This window comes from Cervus elaphus, chromosome 19, assembly GCF_910594005.1.
Source record: "Cervus elaphus chromosome 19, mCerEla1.1, whole genome shotgun sequence".
Classification (NCBI taxonomy): domain Eukaryota; kingdom Metazoa; phylum Chordata; class Mammalia; order Artiodactyla; family Cervidae; genus Cervus; species Cervus elaphus.
The window spans coordinates 61,300,634-61,317,425 of NC_057833.1; the positions used below are offsets into that span (position 1 = coordinate 61,300,634).

A 16,792-nucleotide genomic window follows, 5' to 3' on the forward strand; every position below is an offset into this window, starting at 1 on the left:
CCTCCCTAACAAAATCCATCCGGTTACTCCAAAAGCTCCTCTCTGTTTCGGCTTGCATATCCCTTTAACTGAAGCTTCCCTGGTGGCTCAGAGGCAAGGAATCTGCCTGCAATGCGGGAGCCCTGGGTCGGGAAGACCCTTAGAGAAAGGAATGACCTACCCACTTCTGTACTCCGGCCTGCAAAACCCCACCCCTTTAACGGCCTCCATGCAGTGGGCTGACTGCTTCAGCCGGCAAACCATCAAGAAGACTCTTCTCGCCAGAGGGAGCCCTTGCGCACGACCTCGAAGATGGGCGGCGGGCCCAGTAAACCGGAAGCTTTTCACTCCCTAAAGTCCCCGCCCCTCAAGGTGTCATGGTGGCTCCTCCCCTAAACCCTACAGCGGGAGGCCGAAAAGCGCGGGACCACTGACTCCGCCCGGCGGGAAACAGCCGCGGCCGCGCGAAGGCGCAGTCCACCTTAGATCGCGTCAGGGGACACCGCCTTTGGGGGCGGGGCTCCGCTTACGCCGGGGGCGGGCCGCGCGTCACGTGACCGCCAGCCAATGGGCGCGCGCGGCTGAGAGTTTGAACGCGGACGGCGGCGCGATCCGAGGTCTGAGGCTGGGGTCCCGGAGGTCCCGGCGCGCGTGCCCGGGCCTTCCCGCGGAACCTGGTGTGAGCGGAGCGACAGCTGCGGCGGAAGCCGTGGCCCAGGTACAGTTCCGGGCGTCCCGCGAGAGGCGGGTCTGCGGGCCTGACGCCCGCCCGCCCCGGCTCGCCTTCTCCGGGGAAAGGGCCGCGGCTTTCCGGGCCCAGGGGCGTCGTGCCGCGCCCCCAGGCGCGGGGTCTCCTGGTCGTAAGTTCGGCGGCCAGAAGCTCGGTCCTGGGGCCGGCCCGCCCGTCGCCCTTCTCCGAGTTCGTCTGTTCAGTGGGGACTGAGCCTCCCGCCGCGCGGAGACCAGGAGGTGAAGCGTTCGCGGGACTCGAAACCCAGGCTCGAGCAGAAGGGCCCGCAGGCCGGCAGCCTGAGCAGGTGGCGTCCTTCGCTTTGGCCGCTTCTCCCTCTGGAGAAGCCGCATTGGCTGGTCCTCCCGGCCGCCCAGCGGCAGGGGCGACGCAGGGTGAGGGTGGAGAGCTCCCGCCCTGGTTCTTTGGAATCCAGACCCCTAATCCGAGTCCAGGGCGGCCCTGTCTTGACTTCTTCTCCAGCCCTGCTGGCCGCCACACCCCCTCTTAAGACCGTCGGCCCAGACGGGAAGGAAACTTCTGACGGGACTCATCTCCTTTTTAATTTTAAGTTGACTTAATGTACGAACGAAAGTTTTTAAGATAGACTGTGCTTTTAAAATAACTAAGCCAGCTTGCTTAGTTACCTGATTTGTCTGGCTCGCAAACATATCCAGGTTTGAACTAAAGAAACTTCCTTGTGGTAGGTAGGGTGTTTTATACATCCCGCTTAATGCCAGCGCTTTAAAAATAGTAGATGTCCTGGCTGTCCTGGAAACATGCCAGTATATATTGTATCTGTATTGGCAGAAAGAAAATATTTAAATGAAATCTACAATATCTGTATTTAAGAACCCAGAGGAAAATAAGGAAGGCCTGGAGAAAATACTCAAGAAAATGTAAGGTTCTGGAAAATATTTGACAAACTCAGAGGAGATGAAGATGTGTTTTGTAGTGAAAACTTATGTATATAGATTGCCATAGGAAACAAGAATTTTTTTTGTAATTTTAAGATCTGCAGAGTACAATGTAGGGCAAAAGGTGTTCATGCAAAGTAGTCTGTATTTAGTAGTAAAATACTGATGCCATCATAGTGAATAGTATATAGTAAGCCCCCAGTATTCGTTACAGAATTAATAAGTGGCATTATTACAGAGTCTTTGGGTTGGAAATCTTGATTAAACCTTTCCTATAAAGTACCTGAGGAGGATAAAATTATGCCACAAATATTAATGTAATTTAAAAGCTGCAAAATGTAGATTATTACCAGATTATCTACTTTGGGCTGATTCTACAGTTACAAAGCCTCTAATCATTTTTTATGGACAACCTGTGTTTTCAATTTTGTTTTATATTTGATACCACCCCTTCAAAAATTAAATGATTTCTATTATTTTTAAAGTCCTAGGGCAGAAGATGGCCAAGGAAAGATGCCTCAAAAAGTCTTTTCAAGATAGTCTTGAAGACATAAAGAAACAAATAAAAGAGAAAAGGAGTAAAAATTTGACAGAGATTAAACGAAAGTCTTTGATCATTGCACCATGCCAAACAACCAGTAAGAGATTTTCATGTTTCCTGTACATCACTTTTTAAGGTTAGATTTAGTTACTGATAAAAGAAATTTTTATTTTCTTTCAGCCAACACTTCCAAAGTGCTAAACTACGAAGACAACAACAGAATGTTAGCCTTAGCTTTGGAAAATGAAAAGTCCAAATTGAAAGAAGCCCATGATGTCATCTTAAAGCTGAGGAGAGAATGTTACTTCCTCAGCTATCAATTATACACACTGAAAAATAAACTTAGGTCACAACAGACAGAAGAACCTGCTCAGGTATTTTCATCGGGAAGGCTGGATTTCTTAGGAAGAAAATGTTAAAGCCTTAAATTAGCAATTTAAATCAATTGTGTTCTTTAATTATACTGATAGCTCTGTTATTAGTGAGTTGGTCAGAATGTCTTTTCTCAGTGTTCTAGCCCCATAGTTGTGTGTGGCCAGTTAAGAATGCTTCAAGCATACTGGTGACACTCCTATAACTTGCTTCCGAAAGAGTGTAGCAAGACAAGGTATAAAATAAATAGTTTAGCCTCTTGCATGGCCAGACCCTTTGAATGGTCAGCAAAGTGAGTCAAAGGGAGGGCAAGAAAGCTGAAGGTCTGGAAGTGGTAGTGGAAGCCGAGTAGTCCAGAAGTTTTAATCAGTGCTGTTAATCTTAGCTTTTCTATGTCATTTTGCTACACCCGTGGGGTTATGTAAGGACTGCCTTAACTGGGGAGATGAGAAGTAGTTAAGTGCTTTATGGAGAATAATTTTTACCTACTAGTTGGCTAAATTAGGACAGTTCGGTTCAGTCGCTGAGTCGTGTCCAACTCTTTGCGACCCCATGAACCGCAGCACGCCAGGCCTCCCTGTCCCATTACCAACTGCCAGAGTCTACCCAAACACATGTCCATTGAGTCGGTGATGCCATCCAACCATCTCATGCTCTGTCATCCCCTTCTCCTCCTGCCTTCAATCTTTCCCAGCATCAGGGTCTTTTCAAATGAGTCAGTTTTTCACATCAGGTGGCCAAAGTGTGGGAGTTTCAGCTTCAGCATCAGTCCTTCCAATGAATATTCAGGACCGATTTCCTTCAGGACAGCTCTACATTAACTGCCAAACAAGAAATATCTTGAACATTTTGCTGTCAGCTTTTTAATCTGATTCTGTTTGTGTCCAGGGGTGTATAGAAAGGCCAGCCAAAACAACACATGGAGAAAGTTTGGTTTAGGATCTTAGAAGAGTAGTAATGAGCTAGTTTCTCCTCTCATTTTCCCAAAGGCCACTGCCCAGGAAACTCCATGGGGCAGAGAAAGAAGTCAGGTGGTAACACTTAGATGTCCATCTGTCTGCCATACCAGTGAAGACAGCTGTGTTGGCACCTAGGGCAGCAGCAGAAGCCAGAGCATAGTGCTTAGGGTAGGGGGATGGACTCAAGAAAAGAATTAAGTCCTCTGTCTATCTAGAGGAGGGGTCAGTGAAAGAGTTTTTGCTTCCCTGCAACCAAGGTGATTCCACATCTCTCCTGTGTATAAGACATAGAATGTATGTGTATATATACATACATGTAATATATGCTGTGATAGAGAATTATCTATAAAGATTAGATTTTTTTTTTCTTTTTAACCTTCGTGTAAGGGTTAGATTATTTAAAAAAAAAAAACAGCACTTTTTTCCCTCAAAATGTAATCTTTCCTAATTTTTTTTCTTGTTTGGTCAACTAGTGAGGAAAAATATTTCTCCCAAGACATTTGACTCTTCCTCTTCCCTTTTCAGATTTTTGCTGAAATCACACAGAATAGTGTCAAGTGAATATTCAATAAGATAATCACAAAAACTGGTGGAAAAATTCTTTTATTATAGACCTTTTGACATTTATCAATGATTTTTTAGTATTAAAAGATAGCATTAGTTGCCAGGTGAAAGTATTCTTAACATTTAAAACATCAAAGTTGTTTTCTGCCACATGTTTATGTGTCACTTGCTCTCAACCATCATTGGGTACTTGTGCATCCTTGTTTATGAAGTCAATTTGTAGTGATAGAGCAGCTTAAAATGCTTTAATAAGAATGTTTTTTATTTCTTGCCTACCAATAATTATCTTGCCTTTTAAGGGTTAATCAGTACTAATAGCGTTTCTTACGTTTTATTATGGATCTTGTAAAATTTTATATCTCTCTGTAGTTAAATATCCTCTTATTTACCTTCAGTAATACTAGCTTTAGAACATTAGCTGTATTGATAATCAATTTAAAGCTTTTATTAACAGGATTAAATTTCCAGTTTTATTTCTGATGAACAGTTTCAACCTATTAATTACAATGTCTGTATATTGTTTGTCTATCAGATAACACAACTGCACTGAATTGGAATGACTTTTAAGGAATCAGACTGGGCCTCTTGTTTCCCTGACACACATCTATTTATACACATCTGCCTGGGTCTGCACTGTCTCTCCTTTTCCTTCTGGTGCCATTGGCTGAAGTGTCTGTTCCTATCCAAGGCCAGTCCCTCCCATGTGATCCAATTCTCACCTTTTCTTCTCCTCTAGGACTTTGCTCCTGAAAAATCCTGGATGAGACTGCAAACTATCTCCCTCTACCCAATTGTTCCAGTTATGTACAAATGTGCTTTAGTATCTCTCTCACCTTAAGAGGAAAAGAAGATAAATGGAACCTCTCCTGATCTCATTCTGCTCTCTCCTCATTTCTCTGCTTCCATTCATAGGAGAACTTTTCCAAAGAGAATAGAGCACTTACTGTCTTCCCTTCCTCAGCTTCCATTCACATTTGAACTCTGTTTCAGACTTTCATCCCCACCATTCTGTTGTCACTGTATATCTGGGTCACCAAAACCTCTTTGTTACCAAAGTCAGTAACTTTGGTCACTTTTCTTTCTTTGTTGGCTTTGAAGTTTTGGTTTAGGATCTTAGAAGAGTAGTAATGAGCTAGTTTCTCCTCTCATTTTCCCAATGTAAGTATCTATTGTTGAATAAATGAATGCTTTGTTGTGAATATTTTGGTTGTACCAGTGTTTTCTGTGTTTTAATACATTAACAGAACCTAGAATTATGTCCCTCTGGAATGGACTCCAAAATTGGAACGGACTCCAATAGTGACAACAACTCCAGAGACTTGTTTGTGAAGCATTTACCGTTAGTATCAAATTCATTATTATTAATACCAATAAATATTTAACTGTGATCCATTTGTGAAAGGAAATTAGCATCATACTGACTCGTATTTGAAGTCTGATACTCTCTCAAGAATGTATTTAAGGAAATTTGATGTGTTGAAATTCTGTCCTATATAGCCACACCGAAGCTTGCTTCTATTTAGTTACTTTTGATGTCTAGGGATAAGAAGCTTCTCTTGAAGCTTCATTTGTGTTTTTCTTGTATCGTGTTTTTATTCTAAGAATTGGATGTTCGAATGTTGGTTATTTTGCCAGTAACACAAGTAGTCTGGTTTAGAAAAGAAATCTAATAAACTACCATATTTAACAAATTGTCACGCTGACTTGCTTATCCAGTTCATTCTGAAATACCATCAGACCTCATATACTCCTTCTCTTGAATTAAGGGTACTTTGTTTGCTTATGAATTACTGAAATAAAATTAGATTAGTCAAATGCACAGATCTTAATTACAGAGTGCAGTGAGTTGGACTAATATATACACCTGTGAACTGAAACCTGGGTTAAAGTGCAGAGCATTGCCATTGCTCTGGCCGGGATCTCTCAGCTGAGCACTACTGACAGCTTGGCCTGGATCATTCTTTGTTGTGGACATGGTCCTAAGCACCGTGGGGCATTTAGCAGCGTCCTCGGCCTCTACCCGCCAAATGCCAATAGCAGCCCCCTCTCATAGTTGTAAGAACCAAAGGTGTGTCTAGACATTGCCAGGTGTTGTGAGGGCCCAGGGAGAGTGGGCAGGGTAACTGTCCCCAGGCGAGAGCTCCCGTTGTGAACCATCCCTCCATGGCCCTTCTGAGGTTGTGCTCCTCTCCTTGCAGAAGTAGTCACTAATATGATTTCTGTCCCCATATTAATTTTAATCATGAATAGTTTTTAAACTGTTGAATATTAAGATCTGATGCAATGTTTATGTGAAGGCCAAAAAGTAAGATGAGATAATTGAGTTTTTATAAGATTTCTAAAATTGTTATTGATTGGTTGCTATTATTGTTTCCACAACTTGTACTTAAGTTTTTATGTCTAGAGAGGTAAATTCTGTATAGAAAAAAAATAAAATTAGAATGAAATGGCCATATTAAAGCATAGAAATGGAAATTTCTTATTCCATGAACCAAAGGGAAAAAATTTTTAAAGAAAATGAACAGTGTTAATTCAGAGGAGTCAGTAGGTAAATGCCACAAAAGTATATTGTACCAAAGAAAATCACAGCTTGGCTAATGATACAGTAGGCTCCAGAAGAGGAATCTAACTGAATTTCTTTTAATGTAGTTTATACATTAATCTGATTGGCTGTTTCTCCAGTTAAATAAAATGATGAGTTAGGGAAAGTGTTCAGGAGGAACTGTTCAATTTGAGGTGTTCCTCCTAGGGGGAGCTGAATATCAGTCATAACAAATCTGCTTCCATGTCATCATCATAAGTGTTTTTGGTTTCCTTTGATACAGAACAGATACACTGATTTAGAATGGAATTATGAAATGTTACTAAAAGAAAAAAAACTTTGTAGAAAATCTTAAATGCTTTTATTGCATAACTGTTAAGTTTTTTATTTTTTATTGGTACTTTCTAAGGCAAGTTCTTGAGGATGCTGACTGTCCAGGACAAGAAGAATCATTCCAAGTAGAAGGTAATTCAAATGAAAATCTAAAAATACTGTTAAGGCACGATGAGATCTTTGAGAACAAGTAGCAATTTGTTTTTACTTTTTAAAATCTGCTCATCTGGTATTCTGCTCAAAGCAAATATCTATTTATTTTATACAGAATAACGAAAGAGTTTTAAAATCCACCCATTTTTATTTTTCCAAATCTGTAGTCAAAAACCTGGGTTACAGCTGTGGCTGCAGTTTACTGAGCCTATGTGTTACACCCCGTTAGGCACTTAACATACATTATCTTACTTAACCCTTGTAACAGCCTTGGGATACATAGGGACAGACAGTCAAGAGGAAGTAAACAGTAAGCTCTCCAGATTTTTATTTACTTAGAGTAAATGGAAAACTACAGGAAGAATTTTCATTAGTTCCATTTTTAACTTTGAATTCTAAGATTCTTAATTTAAATTTCCATAAAGTGAACCTATTTTTCTCATTTATTTTATTTTTTTAATTCTCAGAGCCAATACCTACTATTTCTCAAGACAGACCAGGATTTGATTTGGATTCAAGTGAAGATAAGTCAACCGATATTGTCTTACCTAGAACTATATCTCTCCGTCGTGGTTTAAAGAAATACATTAACAGTCCATGTCAGATTACTGCTGTGGATGATTTTGGAATCAGTCATTTGTCAGAGGACTCTTTGGAACTCGAAAGGATTAGATTTGCAGACCCACCTATAAGCACACGGATACCTGAAAATAGAGAACAAAGTGTTTGTCGGTACAACAGGAGTCAAATTTACTCATCACCAAGGCTGATTCACCCAGGACGAGCTACTAAAACAAAGAAAAACGTTTATGATTATAAATCACAACAAACTAAAAGTAAGCATAGAGGTGCCAAAGAAAGAAAAGGAAAAGAGAAAGCTAACAAAAGGGGAAAATCAAAATCTGTATCAAAGTATAAAGGGAGCAAAAGTGAAAATAAAACTGTTTCCAAAAAAAAGTTGAATGAAGTTGTCACCTCCTGTGATGCTTACAATTTTAATTTGGAAGAAGGTGTTCACCTCACTCCTTTCCGGCAAAAAGTGTGTGATGATGCTAAAAGAGAAGAAACCAACAATGAATCTGAAGTGAGCATCTGTGAATCAAGCTGTTCAGGAGATGATTCTGATGACCTCTACGTCCCCACGTGCAAGTCCAGTCCAGATCTCAGCAGTGAATCAACTAGGAGTCCTGTCCCCAGGCCTCGACCTAAGCGAGCACTAAGACATCAGGGCGGAAAGGGGACGGAGGGCTCTGAGACAAGGGAAGCTCCTCCTGGTGAGTGATTCACTTGTTTGGCTGCATTCTTGATGTTTATGATAAATGATCACTCCTGGTGCTTATATACTAGCATTTACCATCTGCTTCTCTGGAGGAGGTTATAGACTTACCATCTGTCTCTTTGGGGAAAATTAAATAGTGGGGGACTAGAGATGGAAACCACAGTGTGTTGCTTTGACATACTTTAAGCTAATTTAAATCCTCTTTAAGAACAAATAGTACTTGTCATGGAGAGAGTGTTTTTACTTTCAGTAAATGAAACCTTCCAAAGCGAGGAAAGTTGTGGAGTTAGGTTGAATTAAAATTCCCATTATGCACTCCCCCGAAACATCCCCCTGAAAATGAAATCGAACTTAAATCCAGCGACCTGTAATTTTAATGACTTTGCTTTATCGCCAACTTGACAGGATCCAGAATTTAAAATAATTTTCTATTTAGTGAAGGTGGCCTAATAAGACCAAGAAAACCTTTTCCTCAATTCCTTAGTAGTATTTTATAAGACATGTGTAAAACATCTAAAAACTGTGGCTTAGAAAACCTTGCTTTTATTGGTTAGATCAGAAAGTAGCCCAGATATCGACAATACAGCCTGCTGCTGCCCACAAAGATTCTTATCTGGGAATTGTGTTAATAGTGTGCGAACATAAACAGGCAAGTTTTATCATTCTCAAAATGCTGTTGTGCTAGCTCATTTGATCCCCGTAACAGCACTGTTATGGTTGTTAATGATGGTGTTAGTCAATTGTATCTGACTCTTCGTGACCCTGTGAATTGTAGCCCACCAGACTCCTCTATCCATGGGATTCTCCAGGCAAGAATACTGGAGTGGGTTGCCATTCCCTTCTCCAAGGGATCTTCCCTATGGAGGGATCGAACCCAGGTCTCCCGCATTGCAGGCGGATTCTTTACTGTCTGAGCCACCAAGGAAGCTAGCCACCTAGTTAGGTGGTGAAAAGTGAAAAGTCGCTCAGTCGTGTCTGACTCTTTGTGACCCCATGGACTATACAGTCCATGGAGTTCTCCAGGCCAGAATACTGGAGTGGTTAGCTGTTCCCTTCTCCAGGGGATCTTCCCAACCCAGGGATCGAACCCAGGTCTCTCGCATTGCAGGCAGATTCTTTACCAGCTCAGCCACCAGGGAAGCCCAGTTAGGTGGTTCAGTTCAGTTCAGTCGCTCAGTGGTGTCCAACTCTTTGCAACCCCATAGACGGCAGCACGCCAAGCCTCCCTGTCCATCACCAACTCCCAGAGTTTGCTCAAACTTAATATCCATTGAGTCTGTGATGCCATCCAACCATCTCATCCTTTGTTGCTCCCTTCTCCTCCCACCTTCAATCTTTCCCAGCATCAGGGTCTCTTCCAGTGAGTCGGTTCTTCACATCAGGTGGCCAAAGTATTGGAGCTTCAGCTTCAGCGTCAGTCCTTCCAATGAAGATTCAGGGTTGATTTTCTTTAGGATGGACTGGTTGGATGTCCTTGCAGTCCAAGGGACTCTCAACAGTCTTCTACAACACCACAGTTCAAAAGCATCAATTCTTCGGCACTCAGCTTTCTTTATAGTCCAACTCTCACATCCATACATGACTACTGGAAAAAACATAGCCTTGACCATCCGGACCTTTGTTGGCAAAGTAATGTCTCTGCTTTTTAATATGCTGTCTAGGTTGGTCATAACTTTTCTTCCAAGGAGTACGTATCTTTTAATTTCATGACTATAGTCACCATCTGCAGTGATTTTGGGGCCCAAAAAAATAAAATCAGCCACTGTTTCCACTGTTTCCCCACTGGTAGCATGCAAATATCTCTTTTAAGAAGTATGCTGTAATGATTTTAGAGTAAATCAAACAAGATTGGCCAAATGTTGATAATTATTGAAGCTGAGTAAATGGGGGCTCATACTGTTGTCTCCATCTTTGTGTACTTAAATTTTCATAAGTTTTTAAAGGAAAAAAACACTAGTGTTACTCGGAATTTGGTCCCCAGACCTTCAGCATCACCTGGACACTTCTTAGAAAAGCAGAATCTCATGCCATACCCCACATCCTTGAATCATCATCTCTCTTTTAACAAATTTCCTGGAAGATTGGTATATGGGTAAAAGTTATAGAAGCTTTATTCCAGAACATAGCAACTGATCTGATGTTGTTTAACCATAGTTTCCAAACCAAAAGTTGGAATAATTAGTATAGTACAATTTGTTTATGTAGGGACAAGAAAGACAGAATATATGAAACCCAGGTAGCCCTGAAAAGTGGTTATTAAACATAAAATCATTTTACAGTTTAAGTTTAGTTTTTCCTGGGAAAGAGTTTGCTTTTTAAAGCAATTTTAAGAGATTATTTGCCTTGTAGTGTTCTTACTGTGTGCTGGGTACCTGTCTCCCAATATAGATGTAGCTCCAGGTAGAATAACTTGGATGTTTCTGATAGGAAAATCTTTGGGTAACTTTTTAATATACCAGCTTTATTAGCACACGTGCATGCTCAGTCATGTTCGACTCTGTGACCCCATGGACTGTAGCCTGCTAGTCTCCCCTGTCCTTGGGATTCTCCAGGCAGGAATACTGGAGTGGGTTGCCAATTCCTCCTCCAGGGGATACCCAGGGATCGAACCCACATCTCCTACCTTGGCCGGTGGATTCTTTACTACTAGCACCAGCTGGGAAGCTTTACTAGAGGGAACCCTGTTTCTCCTCGTTTACATAGAGACTATGACTTAGAATTCTCTTTTATTTAGTATTTGGTTGGCCAAAAAGTTCACTTGGGTTTTTCTGTTAACACCGTGTGTAGAATAGAATGCACTTACGTGGCTTTCTGAGACTGTAAGAAATCAGTTGATAATAACCTTTGGAATTGAAAGAGATAGAGACCTGGATAATTCTAAAGAACAAGGTGTGACTAAGTGAAGTTGCATAGTTGAAACTAATTCATTGTGCCCCAGCTATCATGGAAGAATTTTCTTTTTTTTTCTTTAAATTTTTAAGAATTTTAAGTTTTAGTAAGCTATTGTTTTAGTAAATTGTTCACAGCCACAATAATTATTTCAGTGTTATACTGAGAGGAAAAGATGAACAAGTTTTTAAAAACCTGTATTATAAAATGCTGGATTCTGTGTACTTAAATTTTTTTTTATTGAAAGATGCTTGCTTTACAATATTGTACTGGTTTCTGCCATACATCAGCATGAATCCTCTATAGGTGTACACGTTCCCCCTCTTGAACCGCTTGCGTACCTCTCAGCCCATCCCACGCCCTGGGTTGCCGCAGAGCGCTGGGTCGAGCTCCCTGTGTCACACAGCATATCCCCACGGGCTCTCTGTTACATGTGGTGATGTACGTTTCCATGCTGATCTCTCAACTCCTCCCACACTGTCCACTAGTCTGTTCTCCAGGTCTGTCTCCATCACTGCCCCACAGATAGGTTCATCAGTACCGCCTTTCTAGATTCCATACACATGTGTCAATATACAATATTTGTCTTTCTTAATTCACTTTGTACAGTAGGCTCTAAGTTCAACCACTTCACTAAAACTGACTCAAATGTGTCCTATTTTAAGGCTGAGTAACTTTCAATGGTATATATGTACCACAATTTCTGTATCCATTCATCTGTTGATGAACATCTAGGCTGCTTCCATGTCCCAGCTGTTGTAAAAAGTGCTGCAGTGAACATTGGGGTACATGCACCTCTTTCCCAATTATGGTTTTCTCAGGGTATAGCCCAGTAGTGGGATTGCTGGATCATATGGTAGTTCTGTTCCTAGTTTTTTAAGCAAACTCCATACTGTTCTTTCTATGTAGCTGTATCAATTTACATTCCCAACAGTGCAAGAGGGTTCCCTTTTCTCCACATCTCTGCAGAATTTATTGGTTGTAGATTTTTTAATGATAACCATTCTGACTGGTGTCAGGTGATACCACATTGTAGTTTTGATTTGCATTTCTCTACTAATGAGCAATGTTGAGCATCTTTTCATGTGTGTGTTGGCCATCTGTTTATGTCGTCTTTAGAGAAAAGTCTGTTTAGGTCTTCTGTTTTTCCGGTATTGAGCTGTGTGAGCTGCTTGTATATTTTGCAGATTAATCCTTTGTCAGTTTTGTTTGCAATTATTTTTTCTCATTCTGAGGGTTGTCTTTTAATCTTGTTTATCATTTCCGTTGCTATGCCCTTTGGAGGGCTTCCCTGGTAGCTCAGCTGGTAAAGAATCTGCCTGCAATGCAGGCAACCCCGGTTTGATTCCTGGGTTGGGAAGATCTGCTGGAGAAGGGGGCAGGCTACTCACTCCAGTATTGTTGGGCTTCCCTGGTGGCTCAGCTGGTGAATCTGCCTGCAGTGCGGGAGACCTGGGTTTGATCCCTGGGTTGGGAAGATGCCCTAGAGAAGGGAATGGTTACCCACTCCAGTGTTCTGGCCTGGAGAACTCCATGGGGTCACAAAGAGTTGGACACAACTGAGTGACTCACTTTGCTGTGCAAAAGCTTTTAAGTTTTATTAAGTCCCATTTGTTTACTTTTGTTTTTATTCCCATTACTCTAGGAGGTAGGTCAAAGAGGATCTTGCTGTGATGTATGTCAATGAGTGTACTGCCTATATTTTCCTCTAAGAGCGTCATAGTTTCTGACCTTATATTTAAATCTTTAATCTATTTTGAGTTTATTTTTTGTGTATGGTATTAGAAGGGCTTCCCTGGTGGCTCAGACAAAAGAATCTGCCTGCAAGGCAAGAGACCTGGATTTGATCCCTATGTCAGGGAGATCCCCTGGAGAAGGAAATGGCAATCCAGTATTCTTGCCTGGAGAATCCCATGGACAGATGGTATTAGAAAGTGTTCCAGTTTCATTCTTTTACATGTAGCTGTCCAGTTTTCCCAGCACCACTTATTGAAGAGGCTGTCTTTTCTCTATTGTGTATTCTTGCCTCCTTTGTCAAAAAAAGGTACCCATAGGTGCGTAGGTTTGTCTGGGGGCTTTCTATCTTGTTCCATTGATTTATATTTCTTTTTTTGTGCCTTGATGACCATATTGGCTTGATGACTGTGGTTTTATAGTATAGTGTGAAGTCAGGAAGGTTGATTCTTCCAGCTCCATTCTTCTTTCTCAAGATCCCTTTGGCTATTTGGGGACTTTTGTTTCCATATAAATTGTGAAATTTTTTGTTCTAGTTCTGTGAAAAATACAACTGGTAGTTTGATTAGGGATTGCCTTGAATCTGTAGATTACTTTGGGTAGTATAGTCATTTTTCACAATATTGTTCTTCTAATCCAAGAACATGGTATATCTCTCCATCTGTTTGTGTCATCTTTGATTTCATTCATCAGTGTTTTATAGTTTTTTTGCATACAGGTCTTTGTCTCCTTAGGTAGATTTATTCCTTGGTATTCTTTTTGTTGCAGTGGTCAATGGGATTGTTTCCTTAATTTCTCTTTCTGATTTTTCATTGTTAGTGTGTATGAATGCAAGGGATTTCTGTGCTAGTTTTTACCCTGAAACTTTGTATATTCATTGATTAGCTCTAGTAATTTTCTGGTGGAATCTTTAGGGTTTTCTATGTATAGTATCATCTCACTGCAAATAGAGTTTTACTTCTTTTCTGATTTGGGTTTCTTTTATTTCTTTTTCCTCTCTGATTGCTGTGGCCAGAACTTCCAAAAGTATGTTGAATAATCATGGCAAGAGTGGGCAGCCTCTCTTCCTGATATTAGAGGAAATGCTTTCAGTTTCTCACTGTTGAGAATAATGTATGTTGTGGTTTGTTGTGTATGGCCTTTATTATGTTGAGGTATGTTCCTTCTAAGCCTGCTTTTTGAGGAGTTTTTCTTTTTATCATGAATGGGTTGCCATTGCCTCCTCCAGGAGCTCTCCCCCACCAGGGATTGAACCTGCCTGTCCTGCATTGCAAGAGCCCCCAGGGAAGCCCTGACCCTCTCAGTGTGCTGCTGGGTTCTGTTTGCTAGAATTGTGTTGAGGATTTTTGCATCTATGTTCATGAAGGATATTGGCCTGTAATTTTCTTTTTTTATGGTATCTTTGTCTGATTTTGGTGTCAGGGTGAGGATGGCCTTGTAGAATGAGTTTCGGAGTTTTCCTCCCTCTGCAGATTTTGGATGCATGTAAGGTGTGTAATCGCATAATTTCAGTCCCTGTGTTTGTCTGTTTTTTGGAACTGTACTCAATAAAACTTGTTTTTATAGGTGCACTGCTTGAAACTCACCAGTCACCTCATTTTAGCCTGAAGGATATCACGAATGTCCCTTTGTATCCTGTGATGAAAACTAGAAAGCTTTCTCTTTCTCCAAAAAAGAATGTAGAAAGCCCACCAGTGTCTTTACGTAAACGCAGGTGCACAGCTGCCATCGTGAACTATAAGGAACCCACGCTTGCTTCGTAAGTATTTGGCTTGTGGGAACTCACTTTGAATGACATACCTGGGAGAGTAAGGTTATAGAGCTTCATTAAAGGGTGAGCCTTATTTGAAATACACCATTTTGATGAAAAACTGAAGTGAGAATATTAACAATGGCATGATCTACAATAAACTTAAACTGAAGAGTAAGTTAGTATTGGGATGCTTATAATTATGCTTAAGAGTTCTCTTTACTCTTACAGGAAACTGAGAAGAGGGGACCCTTTTACAGATTTGTGTTTCTTGAATTCGCCTATTTTCAAGCAGAAAAAAGATTCCAGACACTGTTCTAAAAAAAAAAAAGTGTGAAGCAAGTACAATGAAGCCTGTGTTAGATGCTATTGAAATTCATCCTGCACCCGCTTCTGTGGCGCCAAGAGGGAATCTGAAAAATAGTATTCAAATGGTTAAACTATTGGCTGTAGAATATTCTCTTGACAAGATTGTAGATCATGAGCATGTCTTCAAAACTATACTTCAGAAGTGATGTGTCTTCTTAAACCTTTGATACATTTGGTTTATTTTTCTTCCAGCTATAAATAATTGGACTGAAGCACTATCATAGTTTAGATTTTTTTTATATTGCCTAAAACTTAATTGATGTATCTTATACCAACATTGGGAAATTAATCATGTTTCTTCAAATTAAGATGTTTTCGTTATAAGGCATCTTTTTTTCCCTTAGGTGGGTAGTACTATGATTGAATGAATTTTTGAAGACAGACTGAAGATCTTCTGAAACTCTTTGTACAGTATTTGAATAAAATGAATCCTTGTCATTCGCAGTAGAGCATACGCTAAGCTGTTTGTGGGTTCCTTATACCATTGCTGTATTTGATTTTTTTCAGACAAAATGTGTATGAGATCGTGATTAGAGCACGATGGTTGCTTAGGCTCAGGGACTGGGTAAGTGACTACCTCTGAACCCACAGCTCCACATGCCCGTTGTTGAAAGTGATACGTTAGCATAATCACAAATTATTGCGTCATGGCCTCTCAGAATAGTTCCTTGTTTAGTCAGAAATGCCAAATGTTAAATGTGTGAAAGCCAAGGCCTTCTTTATGCATTTGCTCAAATTCCTAAGTCCATGGCCGAGGGACACTGCCAGTGGCAGAAGTGAGGTGTGCTCAAACCTGAAGCCACGAATTACCTCAAGTCAGGTCCTCAGGTGACGTGAAGCCAGTTTGCGACCCAGCCAACCTGGGACCCCAATGTGGAGAGTAGACCGCAGCCCGAGCTGGAGTGGGTCTGGCCTGGTTTAACTGCTCCAGCCTGCCCGGGGAGGACCAGCTGGTTTGGGGTCTCTGCCTCTGCCTGTAAATCCTGGTGTGACTTCATTTCTTCAAGGTTCCTAATTAAAGAATAGAATCTACCTTTCTAAGAAAAAAGTAAATTCAGTGAGAGTTCAGTTCTGAGAGTTTGAAACCTATACTTTTATATACTTCTGTAAATTTTGATTCGTGTTTAAAGAGCAATAAAGTTTGTATAAGATAGTGCGTCTGTTTTTTTCCATTCTTTAAATACAGACGTATCCTAGCTCTCTGGTCATCTTTGTCTCCAGCCATCACTGCTCTCACCCTTCCTGGGCATTTCTCCCCACAAACCTTGGCTTTCCCTGTGGTCATCGCCTCTGTCACATTACCATCCTCGCGGTCTCTTCTCTTTTCTGTTCTCACTGGAGCCTCCCTATCCCAGTCAGCAGTGTCTGTGTTCCCAGCTGCCTCTTCTGACCCTGACCTCAAGTTGTCTACTGCATCTCCATACCTGCCTGCGTTCCGTGCTAGTCACACCCGAAATCCTTAACGTCAGCCCAGACTTTCCTGCCCCTGATGGAATCACGGGTTCATATGCCCTACTCTCCATCACAGTCTCTTATTTTTCCAGTTTGTTTATTCAGCTACTGCCCTTCTACCTGCTGTTTGAATTCATTCAAACTCTAGGATGGCTGTCTTAATTAGGGTTCAGTACAATTTCTAAAGCTTGTCAGTCACAGCTGCTGCATTGCAAGTGCTCAATAGCCA

The 16,792-nt window shown here is 41.1% G+C and overlaps 1 protein-coding gene across 3 annotated transcripts; it reads left to right on the top strand.

Annotated features, from left to right (window-relative positions):
* Nucleotides 1-439: 439 nt before the first annotated feature.
* SGO1 (shugoshin 1) lies at nucleotides 440-16,265 on the top strand. Of its 3 annotated transcripts, none has more exons than XM_043874905.1 (8): nucleotides 440-1,016; nucleotides 2,112-2,264; nucleotides 2,348-2,541; nucleotides 5,307-5,401; nucleotides 7,014-7,069; nucleotides 7,558-8,364; nucleotides 14,559-14,751; nucleotides 14,974-16,265. In XM_043874905.1, the coding sequence occupies exons 2-8, from the start codon at nucleotides 2,126-2,128 to the stop codon at nucleotides 15,077-15,079; spliced, it is 1,590 nt and encodes a 529-aa protein (XP_043730840.1). In that variant the 5' UTR covers nucleotides 440-1,016; nucleotides 2,112-2,125; the 3' UTR covers nucleotides 15,080-16,265. The 3 variants fall into 3 exon arrangements, with proteins under 3 accessions (XP_043730840.1, XP_043730841.1, XP_043730839.1); XM_043874906.1 differs by having other exon boundaries at nucleotides 440-948; XM_043874904.1 differs by having other exon boundaries at nucleotides 442-697.
* Nucleotides 16,266-16,792: the final 527 nt, after the last annotated feature.

Bases quoted from the DNA above. Each gene is read 5' to 3' on its own strand.
- SGO1 (XM_043874905.1), top strand. From the start codon at position 2,126: ATGGCCAAGGAAAGATGCCTCAAAAAGTCTTTTCAAGATAGTCTTGAA. The intron at 7,070-7,557 runs GTAATTCAAATG...TTTAATTCTCAG, and splicing joins AGAATCATTCCAAGTAGAAG to AGCCAATACCTACTATTTCT. The intron at 14,752-14,973 runs GTAAGTATTTGG...TTACTCTTACAG, and splicing joins AAGGAACCCACGCTTGCTTC to GAAACTGAGAAGAGGGGACC.